This window comes from Phycodurus eques, chromosome 3 (assembly GCF_024500275.1).
Source record: "Phycodurus eques isolate BA_2022a chromosome 3, UOR_Pequ_1.1, whole genome shotgun sequence".
In the NCBI taxonomy this organism is placed as follows: Eukaryota; Metazoa; Chordata; class Actinopteri; order Syngnathiformes; family Syngnathidae; genus Phycodurus; species Phycodurus eques.
The window spans coordinates 30,620,054-30,640,463 of record NC_084527.1 but is presented as its reverse complement, the minus strand read 5'-3'; the positions used below and the strand labels follow the sequence as shown (position 1 = coordinate 30,640,463).

The following is a 20,410-nucleotide window of genomic DNA, read 5'->3' as shown; positions in this document are numbered from 1 at the left end:
ATATTTGTAAAATAATAGCCAATAAAAGTATATATTTTACCTGGTTAGTGTGATTTTTGCTCTTGAAACGCAGCGCACATTGTCGGCACATCAGGGCAGTAAGACGTCACCATCTTCGCACACAATTGTAAGCTGTCATCAGTGAGGGTATGTGAGGTTTGTTTTTAATATAGTTCATAAATATTGGCCGCAGGTGTCGCACATCGGCGGCTGTGATACATATTTTGAGACAAAAAAACAAAAAATATATATATTTTTTTCTTTTCCCCAAGTGTCGGGATTTGTGAGGTTAAAATTGTGTCAACTGTCAAAGTGGGCGCATCAATACACATTTTAATCACAATAATTATGAGAGGTGACGCTGAACCGCCGAGGGAGGGTTTTAGTCATTTTCTTTCTTCTATTCTTCTGCAGAGTTATGCAAGTGCGCGTGTGTGTGTCTGTGTAGTGTGCATGCGTCAGTTCAAATAACAGATGATTCGTCATTGCGCGGCTTTTATGACCCATCCTCTGCTCCTCTATGACATACAATCAGTTACCAGCACTGCTAAAAGTGTAGGCTAACAGTGAATCCGCTTTCTTAGACATGATTATTTAGCCTTATCAGGCTGAACATTACGGCCATCCGATGTAGAAGGTGAAGGAAGATGAGGAGTTGGGACCATAGGAGGCGCTGGGACCGTCTTGCAGTGTGACGTGTGAACCTACAAAGCTCTTTCAGCAACTTCCATTGCAGTGTGGGTCACAAGGAGGACATGGAAAGGCCCCAGCCAGCGCTGATGTCTCCACATTTTCTGCTGGAAGTTCTGTATCAGCATGAGGGGGCCAGGTTTGATGACACGCAGGGATACCCCTCGGCCGCCCTTGGGAGTGCTGATTGGACTTGTTTCCTGATGTTGATTAGTCGATAATGTGCATTACTTGAACGATTTGTGTGTCCATCGGCACATCAGGCTTCGGTAGACCCGAATGGATCCGGTCCAATTGAGTGCCTGCAAAGACAATCTCAAAAAGGGATAGGGCACACACGCATCCTCATATATACTTGAACTAATTTAATGGACTTCTCAGTATTTATTTGCGGGTGGTAGCTACCATGTGTTCTGAGGTCAAATTGTAATCTCTCAGAAAGCTGTTGTCAGAGAAAAGCGTTCCAATAATTGTAATAAAATCCTGAAAATAATTTCGTTCAATTGAGCGACCACCACTTATTTCAAATCTTACTTTAACATGTCTACCATATCTAGACAGTATTTTGTAAGTGCATTGATCGTTATTTCATTATATACATTATCAGTATAGCGTCAATATGGTCAAAACCATTATCGATTATCCGCATTATACCAATATAACATTTGTATATTATCATTATATTTTAGACTAATAATCAAAACATTACTAAATGTAATTACATCACAAATGCTCGAGACAAATTCCGAAAATTTGGGTGGAATAAAAGATCCAGCTTGGTACTTTTCATTACCCCAAAAGCCTGTGTCTGTGTCAACACGAGGTCATGTAAATAACGAGTGAAGGGCTTTGAGTAGTCTGGCAATTGAAGGATAAAATCTGCCTCAGCATTTTCCTGCAAGGAATGCCAATGACACGGTCAGTTACGCATAATTACTGATCCAGGATCTGCAATAATTTGTCATGCCCAAATGTAACATCTGTACCATTATTAGGTTTTTCATCTGAAGTTTTGGGGTTTGAAATGGAATTTTTCAGACCACAGTTAAAATGTATTTCTGCAGACTGTATCCCAGTATCAGCCCCTGTGTGCCTTTTTCAACCATAAACATTGTTTTGCCTTGTACTTTTGTCTAATTTGTAATATACTGTACAGTATATACAGCATGTTGGAAACCACATCATACCAGGTTGACCTAATGACAAATGTGCACAATTTAGTATGTCAACCCAAATAAGTGAATTTTCCATAAAGAGTTAAAGATTAGAGACATTAAATGTTTGTAGTACAATCATTATATGTATAACGATGATATTGCCAATATTGGTGCCGTGTTTGCAGCCTGTTGAATTGGTTCTAAGTGAAAAAACTGTGTTCTTTGACAGAGTTAAACAAAAAAACGTACCCAATTAGTTGACAGATAGATAAACAAAAAGTTTGAACGTTGAGTTGCACTATTCTAAGATTTTGAGCAGCCTCTTTTTCCCCAATGGACTGTATATTGTTATCAGGAGGCTACTCCTTTTCAGGTCTCTGGGACTCATTCTCACTACTTCATAAAAACAACACAAAACCCATGCTCTACAATATCACAGCGTTACACTAGTTAATCAACCGATCCTCCAAAAAAAAAAAAAAAAACATTTTCCCACAACTTATTTTCTCCCACAGCAACAGCTCACAACAATAACACTCACACAGATCCATACAGTATCCACAGCGAACAACCGATCTCCCAGTAATCAATCAAACAACGCACTTTCACCAAACACTTGGCCAAGATTCCAGCATTCATCTCTCAAACACCACACGCATACATAAACAGTCCAACATGTCAGTAATCAGCGGACCGCACAGTCACTCACACCAAGTCGTTTTCGTCCAAAAGTTGAGCACACGTCTTGTCAGTCAGATAGTTTTCAGTCTCAAATACCTTTAAAGCTTTTTCATTATTTTAATTGCTGTAAAGCACTTGGTGTTACATGTTCTAAGTCCTTCTGTTCAATGGAATACAGAGGCAGAAAAGGCCTTCTGTGACATTAAACAACATTTAGTGTCCAGTACGGCGCTGGAACCTTCCAAATTATGATACAATAAAGACTTCGGACGTTCCGCCGCCATCTAAAGAAATTAACATTGCAAAGAGGAACTAGGCGGCACGCTGGACGACTGGTTAGAGCGTCAGCCTCACAGTTCTGTTCAATCCCCGGGGCCGCCTGTGTCTCCCCGTGCCTGCGTGGGTTTTCTCCGGGCACTCCGGTTTCCTCCCACATCCCAAAAACATGCATTAATTGGTGACTCAAAATTGCCCTTCGGTGTGACTGTGAGTGCGAATGGTTGTTTGTTTGTATGTGCCCTGCGATTGGCTGGTAACCAGATCAGGGTGTACCCCACCTCCTGCCGATGACAGCTGGGATAGGCTCCACCACGCCCGCGACCCTGGTGAGGAGAAGCGGCTCAGATAATGGATGGATGGAAGAGGAACTATGCAGCAAAGTTGGAAAAACAGTTTTGCGCTAACGACTCTAAATCAGAGTCACTGATGGTTTAGTGGTACACTCGTCTGACTTTGGTGCAGGCAGCGTGGGTTCAGTTCCCACTCAGTGACGTTGTGAACGTGAGTGCGAATGGTTGTCCGTGTCTATATGTGCCCTGCGACTGACTGGCGACCAGTTCAGGGTGTAGTCCGCCTTTCGCCCGCAGTCAGCTGGGATAGGCTCCAGCGTCCCGCGACCCTATCCAGGATAAGCGGTGTTGAAAATGGATGGACGGACTCTAAATCAGTCTGGCATGCATTCCAATCGCTGACAAATTACAAGCGACGATCCCCCCAAGCTCAGAGCAATAGCACACTAGCCAATGACTTGAACACCTTCTACTGCAGATTTGAAAAGGACACTTTAACACCCCACACCCACCCAGCTGCAACACCGACCACCATCACACCACCAACCTCTGCGTTACCCATCCGTGAACAGGATGTGAATCGCATCTTCAAACAACATAAGATTAACAAAGCGGCGGGCTCAGACCATGTGTCCCCATCCTGCCTCAAAGTCTCCGTGGACCAGCTCGCTCCAGTCTTCACACAGATCTTCAACAGATCTCTGGTACTGTGCAAAGTACCATCCTGTTTCAAACAGTCCACCATCATTCCAGTCCCCAAGAAACCTGCAATCTCGGGTCTAAATGACTACAGGCCTGTCGCATTGACATCTGTGGTCATGAAGTCCTTTGAACGTTTCGTGCTGGACCACCTTAAGAGCATCACAGGTCCCCTGCTAGACCGCCTGCAGTTTGCCTACCGAGCGAACAGGTCTGCGGATGATGCAGTCAACATGAGACTGCACTTCATCCTAGAACACCTCGACAGTGCAGGGACCTACGCGAGGATCCTGTTCGTGGACTTCAGCTCAGCATTCAACACCATTATCTCTGAACTCCTTTCCTCCAAGCTTCTCCAGCTCAGCGTCTCACCTGCCATGTGCCAGTGGATTTACAGCTTTCTGACAGGCAGGACACAGCAGGTGAGGTTGGGGAAGACCACCTCATCCACATGCAGCAGCAGCACTGGGGCACCCCAAGGTTGTGTCCTCTCTCCTCTCTCAAAACTGCTGAAAGGATTGTCGGTACCCCTCTATCCACCCTTGAGGACTTGCACGCAGCCAGAACTAAGACAAGAGCGTGCAAAATCCTCTCTTACCCTACGCATCCCGGTCACCAGCTTCCGGCTCCTTCCATCAGCTAGGCGCTACCGATCAATGCAAACTAGAACTAGCAGACATTCCAACAACGTCTTAATCACCTAACCTACAATTCCATTGCAACAAGATGGCATTTGTTCTGTCTTGAGTTTGTTGTCACATTTCTGTGGGGCCATTTATACATTACTCGTGCACTCACTATAGTAGTCTCGCCATAATGCACTATTTGCATTTCTGTTGTTGACCAATACTGGCCACTCATGCCAGAGTAGCATCTGCTCCATTTGCACACTGAGTGAGGAGTATCTCCAACATTTGCACAATCAACATTGTCCCAGATTATCGAACTACTCGCTTGAAGTCTCGGCGCCCTTTGCAATATGAGCATTGCACCGGACTATTGCAATATTAGTCATTCAAACTGCTCTAAGTGCTATAGGACTCTGCATCTTTTTGCACAAATGTCAAAAAATAAATAAATCAATCAATAAAAATGTACCGGCATTACCAGATAACGAGCAACCCTTTATTGCTCAGTTACTGTTTTTTGTCAATGTCTTTATGTCTCAAAAGTGTTATCTGTCAATTGACTGTCTGTTGTCGTACTTGAGCGGCTCCAACTACCGGAGACAAATTCCTTGTGTTTTTTGGACATACTTGGCAAATAAAGATGATTCTGATTCTGATATACATGCATAACTAATGATACATACATAATTATATTAAAAGCAAGGATTGCACATAAAATTATTTCAATTGTCATTTATACAGTTATATAGCACTGGCTTCAACCTGGATTTGAACATTGTTAGAGTTGATGCTTGTCTCACATTGTCTGAAAGGTTGTTTCGGATTTTAGCAGCATAAATCTGTGGGCCACAGACAGAGATTTCAGTTTTGTCTGAATTTAGCCAGAGATGTTTTGCATCAACACTGATCTGTTCGATGCAGTGACAGTGAATCCACAGGCACAGACAAAGTTACCAATTTCAACGAAGTACGTTCTGTCCTTGGGATACGGCTCGAACCGGTTTCGAGCAGTACCAGAGATTCCCACCCAGAGTTCTAACCTCTGTAGTAAGATCTCCTGGTTGACTTTGTCAAAGGCAGCGCTCAGGCCCAGCAGAACTAAGACTGAGGCTTTACTTGGATCTGTGTTCAGTCAGATATCATTTGTTAACAGCAGGCTTTTTAGATGCCCTGATACCCCCTAAAAATAAAACCAGTCTGTTGTGCTATTTTGGTTTATTCCATGCTGAACTTTCTCACACATAGATTTTCCACCCAATGCAAAGAAAGAGGAAGTAAGGCGGTGCTGAAAGCCCCTTGAGGCACAACACAGTCCTCAGTACGAAGAGAAGGGGAAGTGTAAGCACTAGCAGAGTTCTCAAAAACAAGTTAATTCATAATTGCCTTCTAAACAGGTAAGACCTTCATCACTCTCTGTCTTTTTGAGTCTGAATTAGAGTCACATTGTCCATGTGAGGCTAAGCTACATCATACAGACGTTAAAATTATGTATGATATAATTTTGTATGCGTTGTGTACTGTATAGACTAATGAAAAATAGCACTTGCATTAGCAGCAAAAATTCTACTGAAATAGCAGCTGTGAAACATTACCAGAAATAGCTCTATTATTACTATTAAATACAAGTATTTTTAGAATATTCACATTATTTTTTTCCTCTCGTTGTTTGTTCCAATTATTTGTCAAAGTTCAAATGATATATTCTATGTATAAGAATGCATTAGCTGTTTTCACTATTCGCCTTGAAGACTTGCTGATAAGTTAAGAAGCAATTTTGACCTCAAATAATTCAATAAACATTTGGAGAAACAAATGTATTGTGTTCAATACACACCTGACTGTATTGTGTTCTAATCAGAAAACTATAACATTAAATGCCCAAAATGTATTTGAAAGACAGTTTCCGTATGTAAACTTGGGAGGAAAGACAGGAAAAGAGTCAGAATCACTTCCCTTATGTGTGACTGTTGATTTGTGAAGAAAAACTCAGCATATAACCGCAAAAACACGTTTTCTCTGTGCATTCTGATGATCTTGTGACATGTCTCAACAGAGCCATCACACGATGACCCACGGCTGCCTCAAGTGTTTAAAGTACACCATGTGTGTCGCCAACTTTCTTTGTTTTGTACGTATGTCTCAATGAGCCATCTGTTCTCATGCTGTGATGGCACAAACGTGCCAGGTGCAACCCATTTAAGAAAACAACTTAGCCTACTAAGTTCATTATATTAGTCTTTTTTATTATTCATTAGTGGCATGTTTGTAAGTGTACCTACTTAATACTAAATTCTTTCACTAAATACAACTCATCTATTCCAGGGTCAAACTAAGTGATCATAAAGCCTTAATTAACAGTACAAGCATTTTTTTTTAAAAAACATTTAAAATTATTACCCATGATATAGGTTTAAAGACTGCTGTTAATTAAACATTAAAAACAATAGAACCTTAACTTTAATGATGAGAAACAGACATGAAACTGCATAAAAGGGACATACATTGACTTGTACATACTGTAAATTGTCCCATCAAATTTGGAATGAAACAACCGAGTAACTCTAGTGTGAGCTGCCAATCTTTGAAAATGAGTGTGTGAGGAAGCCATTCTGAATTTTGTCCCAATGTAACGTGATAGTTCGGCTAATTTACATAATACAACCCCACTCTGAGTTTGTCCACCCATGTCTTCGCAGCTAAAGCTTGACACACGCATAAGGATTTTTAAAAAATCTTCAGGTTTTTTTTTTTTTTTTTTAATCTGTTACAGAACTGACATGAGGATAAAAAAACAAAGTAAGGCATTTAACAGTTTTGATCGTACTCTGTGTGTTGTGCTCCGATAATCTCAACACAACACACCAAACAACAGATTCCGTTCCACCACCGATCTAGAATCGAGTTTTCCGAGATAGAAATCCCGCGTGATCAAACTTATCTAACAACAACAACAAAAAGAAACATGGCAATAACCGGGAAACACAAGATGCAACATGAAAGAGGACACACAAGCGGAGGAAGTAATGGCAACCTTCGGACTATTTTTTATGGAAAATTCCCAAATTAAAAAAAAAAAACAAGAAAAGACTGCAAAAAGATATTGGCAGAGATATTGAATATACACTGTCGGGCTTCCCACATAGTCCGCCATTTCTGAGGTCTACTGGAATCTGCTCTTTCTTGAGCTCGGTAAATGAATGCCAAAAACCAAAGAGAATCTGCTGTTTAGAAAGTTATGTAGCATAAGTCAGTAAAGGAACTAAAAGCATTTCTACTGAATATGTCCTCCCTGCTGAAATTATTTTTCTGGGGTGTCAGATGTCTGGCGTGGCAGTGCTAGGCTTTGGCGTGTACATGCTGATTAACTTCAAACTGACTGCACTCACACCTTCCTTGGCCAACTTCAACTTAGCCAACATGTTGCTGATCAGCGGCATCATCATCTCGTGTGTTTCCTTCCTCGGCTTCCTGGGAGCTCTGAAGGAGAACCGCTGTCTCCTGCTGACGGTACCAAACACATGCTATATATATATTTTTTGTTTGTTTTATTATGCAGATTTGTTTGAATGGGATAAAATAAAAACTGCTTGGGAACCAAACACCAGTACAGTGGACCCCAGCTATTTGCAGGCGATAGGGACCGTGCCGGACCGTGAAGAGCGAATATCCTCCCATATATTTTTTTAAACCACACTAAATATTGAATAAGCCGGGATATACCGCAAATAAGTGTTCTTGGGGTTGGTGTGTGTGTGTCCCCATCCGCGGGTGCCGAATCGCTAGTATGCAGGGGTCCGCTGTACTGTTGAGTTTGTCCTTATGACTGTCCTGACATACGATGTTCTGAGGTTATGAAGTGTGTTCCATGTCGCATGTTGTTTAAGAGCTAGATAGCGTTGGCTAAACTTTTATGCTATCAAACAACGTGTTCCCATAGCTTTCCAAACGTTGTGAACTGACAACAAAAATTCCTACTATAACATCTGAAAAAACTATGATTTTGAACACAAAAAAATTGTTTTTAGGCTGGCATGAGAACCAACCCATACCATGAATCCTCCTTGTAGCCGACAACATCAAACAATTCTCTTAAATAAGGCCATGCTTGGGGAATATCTTGAATATCTGAATCTGTTGCCATTGTCATTTTTAATGCTCCCCGTTTCCCATTCCTACACGTCGCTGCTGTACCAGTTTTTTTTCCTATCCAAAGTTCTCAGTCAGTCAATCAAGATACGACTGACTTTACCACTCTCTATTTCCAGTACATCTTTGTTTAGATCGTGTCGTCATTTGCAGAGGTTGAAAAAAAGACGAATGAAAGCAAGGAGTACAACATTTGCAAATGTACAGCGCAAAAGTAAGAAGTCAGAAAAATAATACTAAAGTACAGATCTACTTAAGTACAGTAACAAAGTATTTGAACCTTTGACACTTCCCACCGTGACCTGTGCCTGTGTGCAAATTATCTGATTTGACTCTTCTACAGTCAAATCTTTGATCCTCTTGCAGAAAAATATCAATATTTGTGCCAGGTTTTAGATTAGAAAAACATTATCTCCCAACATCAGTCAGGTTAAGCCAACTGCAAAGCAGAAATTGGACAGATTATCCATTATATGTCGTTGTGTGCTTCTTCCATGCTAATGCATGCAGTTGAATGCCATTAACATGCGTGTCTGTGTCGATTGTCAGTTCTTCCTGATGCTCTTCTTCCTGCTGCTGGTGCAGCTGACTGCTGCATGCTTGCTTCTCCTGTACGAAAAAGACGTAAGGCCACACACCTGCAACGCTTTCTCACTTCACTATGGTGTACCAACAATTGTTATGCCAATAATCCACACTTCACCTCATTAGATTGCTGACTGGGGAGAGCGTGATCTGAACGACGGTTTAAAGGAAGCAAAAGGGAAAAATCCTGGGGAGTTCCGCAGTGAGTGGGATCTGGTTCAGAAAACGGTGAGATGCAAACCAGACAAAGTAACGACATACGAAGCTGTGTCAGAAAAGCTACGAGACTAGTACCAAGATATATTTCATGCCCAAACAACAAAGTACGGGTTTTCCCCTGCAATGTTGGCCAGACGATCAACCGGCACGTCAACAAAGAGATCCTGCGGCATTTGTTTCGTTCAGCGCTTTAGAGAGAGAGAGAGGACAGAGTTTTGAAGACATGGACGACATCAAGATGGCTGTGATGACAGAGCTGTGGAGAATTCTTGAAGAATCGTTCCAGGAGTGCATGAACGTGTGGAAGCGAAGCCTGGCAAAGTCCGTTACATTTCAAGGGGAAAACTTGTAATTTATAGTTTGGATATGAAATACATCTTTTGTGACACCAGTGCTGGAACTTTTCTTATACACCTCGTACCTCAATCATTCTCAAGAGTGGTACGTCAGCTCCCTCTTGTGGCACACAAAAGAATCACTACCTAAGGTAGTTCAGTTGTAGTTTTAAATGAAATACACTGTACTGCATTTTATTAAGAGATTTAAGCACAGTGTTAGTGTTCAAACTGTAATGTTACAGTGGCTTACAGTATTTAAGGGAAGAAAAAAAAAAAACACTCCCAATTTTGATGAACACTAAGGCCTACTTCACTGCTGTATTCTAATGTTGGTCATTATGGTGGTATTTGGAGAATTTAAGTATTTTTTTTGTACAGTGGAGGACGTAATCTTTTGATCCCTCACTGATTGTATAAGTTCACCCACTGACACAGACATGAACTGTCTATAATTTAAATGTTTGTTAACAGTGAGAGACAGAATATGTAAAAAAAAAAAAAAAAAAAAAAAAAATCACGAAGATCACATTTAAAAAAAAAAAAAAAAAAAAGATTCAAATGTATTTGCATTTCAATGAGTGAAACAAGTAATAGGATCCCCTACCAAAACTAAAGAATTCTGGGTCCCACAGACATGTCCTCTCACTTTATGAAAGTACTCCTAATCTAAACTCGTTAGCTGTATGAAAGACACCCATCTCAATTTATCTGTATAAAGACCCCTGTCCACAGAATCAATCAATCAGACACCAACCTCTACATCATGGGCAAGACCAAATAACTTTCTTAGGGCATTAGGGACAAGATTGTAGACCTGCACAAGGCTGGAATGGGCTATAAGACCATTGGCAAGAAGCTGGGTGAGAAGGAGACATGTTGGTGCAATAATTAGAAAATGGAACAAACATAAAATGACCGTAAATCTCCCTCAGTCTGGGGCTCCTCGCAAGATTTCACCTTGTGGGGTATTAATGATCATGAAAAAGGTTAGGCATCAGCCCAGAACTACACGGGAGGATCTTGTTAATTATCTCAAGTGAACTGGGACCACAGTCACCAAGAAAAACATTGATAACACACTACGCCGTAATGGATTAAAATCCTGCAGCGCTTGTAAGGTTCTCCTGCTCAAGAAGGCACATGTACAGGCCCGTCCGAAGTTTGCCAATGGACAACTGAATGATTCAGAGAATGATTGAGAGAAGGTGATGCTGTCCGATGAGACCATGTCCAAGACCACCACCCCCACCGTCAGGCATGGAGGTGGAAGCATTATGCTTTGGGGGTGTTTCTCTGCAAAGGGGACAGGTCAACTTGACCACATCGAGGGAAATATGGATGGAGCCTTGTACCGTGAAATCCTGGGTGACAACCTCCTTCTCTCAGCCCAAAAACTTAAAATGCATCCTGGATGGGCTTTCCAGCACGACAATGACCCACACAACACAGCCAAGGAAATGAAAGAGTGGCTACAGAAGAAGCACATTAAGGTCATGGAGTGGCATAGCTAGTCTCCAGACCCTAAATCCCAGCTTTGAGTCGATGTTGAACTTCGAGTTGCCAAGGCACAGCCTTGAAACCTTAAGGATATGGAGAGGATCTGCAAAGAGGAATGGTCCTAAAATTCCAAAACCTGGTGATCAACTACAGGAAATGTCTGACGTATGTACTGGCCAACAAGGGGTTCACCACCAAATACAAAGTAATGTTTTGATAAGGCTCAAATACTTAATAATTTGAATCTTTTTTATGTGATCTAGATTTTCTTTTTGATATTCTCTCTCCCTGTTAAAATACACCTCCCATTAAAATTATAGCCAGTTCATCTTTGCCAGTGGGTAAACTTACAAAATCAGTGAGGGATGAAGTAATTATTTCCTCCACTGTAGGTGACACTTGGTTTCAAAAAAGTTTGGCAACCACTGACATATCTAATGAATTTACAATGGAATGTTTTGTTCCAGTTTGATTGCTGCGGGGTGTACAATGTGTCAGACTGGGGAGACAATGTGCCTGAATCTTGCTGCCTTAAAGACTTGTACTGGGCCACCACATACCCCACAATACAGATCAACGGTACAGTAGATCTACACACTGACTGACCAGTGTGTGCAGTCTGACGAGATCAACATATATGTGCTCCACCCACTCCCTCCTCAGTTCAGTCCAAATAGTTTGCGATTGTTTTGCAGGGCTGTTTGGACAAACTGAGGACCTGGTTTGAAGAACATTTCCTAAGCACTGGGATTTCCATCATTGTCCTCTGCATTATTGAGGTAAAAATAAATAATAATAAATAAATAAATTTAAAAAAGCAAAAAGTATATATATAAAAATGTCATTTCTCATATGTGTAAGGAATATCACAAATGAGCTTCAAGAAGAACTGATTTAATCAGCTGCATTAATTGTCTTGTCATTTTTATTCTTTTTGCAACCAAACTAGTTGGCTAGGCTAATTCAGACCGGTAACCCTGCCAAGCTAAATTTTCTCTGCACAAAAGAGCTGACTGAACAACTGTAAGCAAGCTCGCATCTTCCATATTAATAAGGCCTGTAAAATACAGTCAAGTATGCCTTTTTTGACGTTTGACAGTTCATGAAAGGGCAATACTGTTCGTGTTATCGGAATGTAGGGGAAATTGTAAGTTCAAAAATGTCTATTAACAGAAGGAGAAAGTATGATCCATCAAGCAGGTCCATCACATTGTAGTGGTACACACTACTTTTTCTGCCGGATGTGCAGGTCCAGATGGTGAAAGCTAAGTCAGCTCTAAGTATAGCGTGACAAAAGTTAACCTAACTGGAATTCAAGTTTTGAAGAGTGGCATTTTATTAAAACAGAAGAAATTCAAAACATAAACGCCTATTGACAGGACAGCATGGCCTAAACATAGTTTAAACCTACAGCACGGATAATCATGTTAATTTTTGTTTTGTTTTGTTGGCAGGTATTGGGGATGTGTTTCGCCATGACACTGTTCTGCCACATCAGCAGATCTGGACTGGGCTACAAGTTGTAGAACAGAGAGCAACAGGTTTTCGTTCAAAAGTTAATTGTTGTTCAGTTATGTTTTTAAAATACGAATGAAGTGGCTGAATAAGATTGTTGATGAGTGACAAAAAAACAAAACAAAAAATCATGACACTTCCTACACGTAGCTTGGATTTTGTCCAGTTTATTCAATTCAATATTTTGTTCTTTCACATTTATATGTCCATCCATTCTCTGTACCGCTTATTGTCACAAGGGTCACAGGTCACATTTACTGTAAATGTACCTAAAAGAAATCTCCAGTTTGTCTCCAAGCTGACACCATTACCAAGTCACTGAAAGTACTTCCTCTTTTTATTGCCAGAAAAGTTTGCTTCCAGCTATTTTCATTCTTTAGAAATCAGCAGAAAACGGGTTGCTTTTGATCAAAAACACCGGTTTCTGATTTTGTGAAAAAAAAAAAAAAAAAAAAAAACATTCAGGCAGAATTGTAACGATGACTAATATTTTTTGCTTTTTGTGACACCTCAAACTATAAAACAAAAACAAGACTGAGAAAGGGCTTTTGATTGCAAAATAGTTTATTTACAGATATATAACTAAGAAACACGGCGTGAGCCACGCTAACTCACTGCTTGGCTCGAGTTGAACGTCAGTGGCTTTTTTTACATGCTGTTCGCCATTCACTCCATGAATTGCGTCATCTTTTCTCATTATCGTGACACGCATTCTACATATTGAGTGTGAGGTGCCTAAACTTACACATCCATGTTGACATTTCTCTCTCATAATCGACGTCACAAACTGCGATTCAACGCCTAATCTTTATCTTGAACTCAAAAGCTGTGCTGATCTCAAATCCAAAAGCGATGCAAAGCTGCCATGTACAGGGATCTGTCAGTCATCGCAGTGATTTCCAAACCTGAATTTCAGAAAAGCTGGCTAAGACCCTCTTCCACCTCTCCCCATTGAAAATTTTACTTGACGAATATATACACATCTGTGGCAGTAAATGGTTGGGATTCCAGTTGACGAATACAAACGTGCCACATTGGAGGTAAATTACACTCATGGCTTAGTATTCAAAGAGCTGTAAGTGGCGAGTGTGAAATGCTGAGGAATAAATACGCTTCCTGTCCCACCACGGACTGTCTCCAATTTGTGTTATGCCCTGTTATGTACCGTCAGGTTGTGCTGCGTTCACAGTTTGACTACAGCCGACTTAAGTTTCTCATCCGCCAGGTGACTGGCGTGGCAATTTTTCTGGGACAATTTAAACAATTTAACGGACATCCACACCAATCATTTGCTCACCCAGTTTTGTCCATGGCAGGTTAAAAGGGTTGCCGTGGCCTGAATTCTGGATAAATTGAAAAATGCAATCAAATTAACCAAAATAGAATGAAAGAAGCTCAAGTAACACAGATGAATTTATTTTTAAGAATAAATCTTGAAAAAAAAAACTAAAATTTTCAATACACTTTAAAATAATTTTTTTCTTCTTGAAACCATCACACAAAAATATAATTTTTTTTTGTAATTAAAAAACAATGAAAACAAAATGTAACTGTACACAGCAGAATATACCATTTATTGCAAACTGAACATCCCTGGCACCCAAGAAACTGAAGTATTGCAATTCACCTACAGATATGAAAAAGCCTATTTTGATACAACCCTCCTTTTCTCCTCCACTGTTGTGTTTTTTCCTCTTTGAACATAAGACACAAAATAGTCCTCTGCCAAATAAAAAAACTGTTACATTCCATAGAAAACCTGGACTGACATTGTTATTGTAAAGTATTGCTCATCTTGGATTATGGACATTTTTAAAAGCAGCCATTTGTATTCTTGCCATTTCTGAAAGACAAACTAAACACTATTACAGTATTTTAATGTGATGACATTTACAAAATCAAGTGTAAAGTCACAGATAAACATTTCAGGTTTACTTAGTGCTCAAGATGTTGAGAGCAAATGCCCTGGCAAAAGACATATTTCAAATTAAGAGTACGAGCAGACAGTACCAATAGCGTTCAAGAGCATTCGTTTGTTTAGGTTGTAAAGAGTGATCAACATCACACGTACACATACAGTGGCGAGAAAAAGTGTTTGCCCCCGTCCTGATTTATTTGTTTGCATATTTGTCACACTTAAATGTTTCCCATCAAACACATTTAAATTAGTCAGACAACACAAGTAAACACAAAATGCAGTTTTTTTTTTTTTTTTTTTTTTTATTATTGAGGGAGGAAAAAATCCAAACCTACATGGCCCTGTGTGAAAAAGTGATTGCCCCCTAAACCTAATAACTGGTTGGGCCACCCTTAGCAGCAACAATGGCAATCAAGCGTTGGCGATAACTTGCAATGAGTCTCTTACAGCGCTGTGGAACAATTTTGACCCAGTCATTTTTGCAGTATTGTTGTAATCCAGCCACATTGAAGGTTTTTCAAGCATGAACCACCTTTTTAAAGGTCATGGCACAGCATCTCAATAGGATTTAGGTAGGTCAGGACTTTGACTAGTTGTTGTTTTGTTTCCACCCATTCAGAGGTGGACTTGCTGGTGTGTTTTGAATCATTGTCCTGCTGCAGAATTCAAGTTCGTTTTCATCTTGAGGTCACAAACAGAGGGCTGGACATTCTACTTCAGGATTTTTTTGGTAGACAGCAGAATTCATGGTTCAATTCATGGTGGACCTCTTGGATGAGTCGTCGCTGCGCTCTTGGGGTAATTTTAAGTCGGCCGGCTACTCCCGGGAGGGTTCGCCACTTCTAGTATTTCTGCCATTTGTGGATAATGGCTCTCACTGTGGTCTGTTGGAGTCAAACCTTTAGAAATGGCTTTATAGCCTTTTCCACACTAATAGATCTCAATTACGTTCTCATTTGTCCCTGAATTTGTTTATATCTCGGCATGATGTCTAGCTTTTGAGGATCTTTTTGTCTACTTCATGTTGTCAGGCAGTCCTATTTGAGTGATTTATTGATTGAGAAAAGGTGTGGCAGTATTAGGCCTGCGTGTGGCTAGAGAAATTTAACTCTGGTATGGTAAACCTCAGTTATGTTTTAACAGGGGACAATCACTTTTTCAGAAAGGGTCATGGAGGTTTTTATTTTTTTCCTCCCTTAACACATTCACTACCATTGACGGCTTTAGAAGTCAAATAGCCATGTTAACTGGGAAGGCTGGCAGTGAAAAGTGGGGGGGAAAAAAACAAAAATTAGAAAACTGCATATTGTGTTTACTTGTGTGGTATTTGACTTATATTTAAAATTGTTTGATCATGGGAAACATTTAAGTGTGACAGACCTGCAAAAAAATAAAAAATAAAAAAATAAAAAAAATCAGGAAAGGGGCAAACACTTTTTCACACCTCTGTATAGGCTAAAACAGGCTAAATTATTGGTACCCTTCCTTTAAAGAGCCACAATAGTCAATGAAATACCTTAGTTACTGAAATTAAATTAAAACCAGGCATTGTTTTTGTGGTTCAGTTGTGTTTTGTTTTTTTTAATACTAATTGAAAGTACAGTTTTTTCCCATCAATATGTTTAAAAAAAATGAAAATTTTTTGATTCAAAATGACAAAGAATACATAATGTATTTTTTTAAATCATGTTCTTAGAAACAAATCTGTTGGGTGATTAAAAACAATGCCAGACTTTAAGAAGTTAATTTTCAGTACATTATTTTGACTTGACTTTATCAGTTGAGTAAATTTAGTTCCCCCCCTTCCTTTTAATGCAAGCATACTGACAATTTAGCCTGTGTATTTAGTTCACCTAAAAAGCTGCAAGCACGACACAGCAACTGAAAAGACGTTAATAAATAAAAGAAAGACCAAGTCTCTCCAACCCTGGTTCACAAATACCCAACTTAAAACCACATCAAAGGTTATTTCCCAACCACGAATCCCCATTTATACGTGGAATGGGTAAGCACATAGGGTACCCAGCCCCTAACTGCAATGTTTATGAAAATCCAAATGACTGCTCTCAAGTAATCTTATTGTGTTGGAAACACCCAATGCTATCAAGATCTGCTCTCTCACAGTATAACAAAGCCGAGCACGTTTACAGAATCGTCAATCCCAGGTCGCAAAGTTTATGGTTCAATTAGTCATAAAACAATTGTGTATTGTTGCTGTCTCTCTCGCTATGAAAGTACATTAAAATGGCAGAATTCAAGCCAAGAGCCATCAACAAACCAATCACCATCAAAACACTGCTCTGTTCATCCGATTTTCACATTGTCCTGCAAGATGACGACGAGTTTGTAGATACTGTCACAACAAGAGGAAAGGGGGGAAATAAAGTGCAGGCTCCATGACTACGGTCAAATACCACCATGCGTTAGTTCACTGGTGTCAAACTCTAGGCCTTGGGGCCTGATCCGGCCCACCACATCATTTAACGCGGCTCGCTTAAGAAAATTAAGTGCATCTACTTCATGTAACTTGGTAAAATCTGTACCAAAATGGCAAATTGTCTTCACTTTTCACTTTTATCCAGCTTGTTGTGTATAAGTAATAGGATGAGAGGATTATACATTTATATGGTTTCACAGTCATAACAGCCCTCTGAGGGAATCCATAACTACAATTTAGTTTTTGGAAAAATTCAGTGAGACACCTCTGCTTTAGTTATAGATATGCCCGGTCTGTAATGTTATTAGTATGGCTGCTACTTACAGCCTTTCTAGTTAGCTCCACTCACACTGAGAAGGATGAACCAAAATTAAAAAGCAGAATCCAGAGCAATATGTGCATGCCAGAGTACACAATTTAACAGGGCAACCATACTGTAATTAAATTATCTAAAATATGACGTATCTTTTCTATTTCCATTGTATCACTGGGATTGCTGCATTTGACACTTTTTTTTAATTCTCTAAGAGTGCCTGCACTCCACCCCTCACCACAGGTCTGCTGAGATAGGCCCCAGCTTCCCTGTGACTGCACAGCATTAGTGGTATAGAAAATGGAAGAATGTGCAAGAACATTGAAATTCATGAATAGATTGACCTTGTATTTACAAAATCTAGTTGTTGTCACTCTCTGTAACATTGAAACCAAAACAGACTTTGGAATGTAAAAAAAAATAATAATAAGGTCATCGATTCAAGTAAATTACAAATATATGCTTAACTATGTTGCTTACGCCCAATTAACCACAGCTGAACTCTCATCTGTATGAGCAACCAATGACAGTTTAAAAAAAGATAATTGGGCTAAACATTAAGGAAGCCCTTGAAGTGCCAATAACCAAAAAAAAAAAAAAACATCTGTAAACCTAGTAATTTCCACTGCTGTCATATATTAGATTAAACCGAGAAGCATCTCTTGGCGTGGTTCAAGATACAAAAGGACTCACAACCATTATTTGTCAGCCCTGTGCACTTCATGCCGTAAGGGAGCACACAGACAAGACCGATTTATGAGAATCTACAAACAGACATGAGCGTCACACCTAACAAATACTGGGTCAGACATTCTGGGATGTTTGGGAAACGCACGGACAGACAAACTGGGTAGAATATCGGTCACGTGGAAAAGCGTTTCAGAAGTACTTTCTGTGAATTTCAACACTTCACTTATGCAAGCACAATCTTTAAGGAATGTTCTGGCGAGCTGTACCCAACACAATCACTTCCTCTTCAGTTATTACTTCCAACTACTGTTTGTCCAATTTCGAAGCACTGTTTAAAAAAAAAAAAAAAACAACAGTTGAATAAGCGCAAAAAAAAAAAGAAACTTCCTCAGTGACTTCTTAAGAATGAAGTCAATGTCAGTTTGTTTGATTCACTGTTACAAGTCACTCCTGTGTTACACATTAATTTAAGATATTACTGCATCATTCATCAATTAGTGTATTGTTTATTTGACACAATAAGTCTGAAATTGAGCAACGGTGATTACTTTGTTAACCTTAACAGAATTTGACTTCAACATTTATTGCTCTATTGTTTTCCAGGCTGCTAAACCATGTGTGGAGGCATTTTAAAAATCTAAATGCTCACATATTCAATCTCTCTGGCTTCTAGTTTAGGGCTTGTCTTCATCTGTCCATGTGTATTGGTTTGGGTTTATAAAATGAATAAATGTTACTCTGCTTTAAATATAAATGTTTTTGCTGTAAAGTAATTGGAGAGACGGAGTTAAGAGTTTAACTTTAAAGTAAAAACCTTTATACACAGTTGTCAAAAGAGCCATGTTTTGAGAATGACCGATTCTGATGTGATGTGAATTCTTCATTATGATCACAGTGATCCTTACAAGATCTGAGCATGTATGAGACAATGCTGCAGTGTTTGTTTTCCATAAAACGATGGACACCCAGTAAGTTGGAGTATCTAATGCCCATTTTAAAGATACTCTTAAACAAACATTACAAACTGCTGATGAAAAAGCTGATGAATCCCCTCCCTGGTCTCTGTCATTTGAAGAATGGAAAACAGAACAAAACAATCCTGCAGTGTTTCTGAGTACTGGAGCTCCAAGGCTCTGAAAGGTTGGTGTGATGAAGTTCTGAAACAAAAGCAGCTGAAGCCTCTCGGAGGCACTGGAATTCTGTGGTCTTAAAAAGGGATGCATCCTTTCCACCAAGTGCTGCTTGAATCTTACAGGGGCATCAGTCTAGTGGTGTGGAACAGGAGAGGGTTCAGGTCCTCAGCATGGACGGCCCGATGGAGAGAGGGCTCAGAGCGACTCCGCTCAATTTTTGGCAGCAGGTCCTGCACCTGCTCAATGGCTACCAGGATCTAATAAGGGAGAAGAATATGTACATTAGCTACTTAAGCTATAAAAATGATATTACTAGATTAAGAATGTTTATTTTTGGCAACAATGAGCTGCTCAATTTGGCAAGAATGTAGAAGTCAAAGGGCAAAGATTTACAATACTAAGTATGGAATGATTTCCCCCCCAATTTCTTTTCTACAAATTCTGAGAGATGCCAACCCATACCATCACTTCTCAGGAACATTATGTATATTTTGTCAGGAACATTTGCATCTAGCCAAAACAAACACACGCCACGAGAAAAACTCGGAACAGTTCTGATGACAAAATACTGACAGCTTAAAAAAATATTACAGAATGACAAATTACACGAATTATCATCAGGTTGTAAGGTCCTGTAGCAAAGCTAAATTGATTTTTAAAAAGTAAAATAAGATAATGTAATTTTGAGAACATTTATTTTGCAGATCTAAAAAGTCAAAATTAAAACCCAGCACCCAGAACACAAAGACTATAAAGACCCTTTCCAAAAAATTGGAATTGGAAGTTTATTTATTTCCATAATTCAATTCAAAGTTAAATTTCTATTGCTTATAGACTCAGGGCCCACAATTAAAAAAAAATTCAAGTATTTGTTTATTTTTAGATAATTGGGGCTTCCAGTTAATAAAACCCACAAAATCAAGTATTCAAAAAAGGAGAATACTGTGAAGAAATCAGCCCAAATTATGTAGGCCATAAATGTTTTAAACTGATTGTAACACACTAATCATCTACTAAACTCAACGCACCTGCACAGGTTTGCCGAGGTGTCATTAAATTGCTTCCGTTTGGTTCAATTGTCTCAGTAGGGTTCAATATGGGGGAGACCATCATTGACACCATCCATAGGTTGGGTAAGCCACAAAGGTTCATAGCGTGGAGTGTCCAAGCATATCAATGGAAAGTCTAGTGGAA

The 20,410-nt window shown here is 39.6% G+C and overlaps 2 protein-coding genes across 2 annotated transcripts in view; one reads left to right on the top strand and one right to left on the bottom strand.

The window, feature by feature from the left end:
* Positions 1 to 5,710: 5,710 nt before the first annotated feature.
* LOC133400427 (leukocyte surface antigen CD53-like) lies at positions 5,711 to 16,682 on the top strand. Its single transcript, XM_061673092.1, is given in 9 exon segments — positions 5,711 to 5,819; positions 6,479 to 6,553; positions 7,744 to 7,932; positions 9,121 to 9,195; positions 9,283 to 9,384; positions 11,678 to 11,749; positions 11,751 to 11,789; positions 11,906 to 11,989; positions 12,665 to 16,682. Coding segments are annotated over 8 exon segments (696 nt in total). The 5' UTR covers positions 5,711 to 5,819; positions 6,479 to 6,490; the 3' UTR covers positions 12,737 to 16,682.
* The window catches only part of araf (A-Raf proto-oncogene, serine/threonine kinase), a 34,664-nt gene continuing 27,753 nt past the window's right edge, over positions 13,500 to 20,410 (bottom strand). Inside the window, exon 16 of the mRNA XM_061673093.1 lies at positions 13,500 to 19,473. Within this exon, the coding sequence (XP_061529077.1) occupies positions 19,333 to 19,473 (141 nt within the window). The 3' untranslated portion in view covers positions 13,500 to 19,332. The remainder of the gene's footprint in view (positions 19,474 to 20,410) is intronic.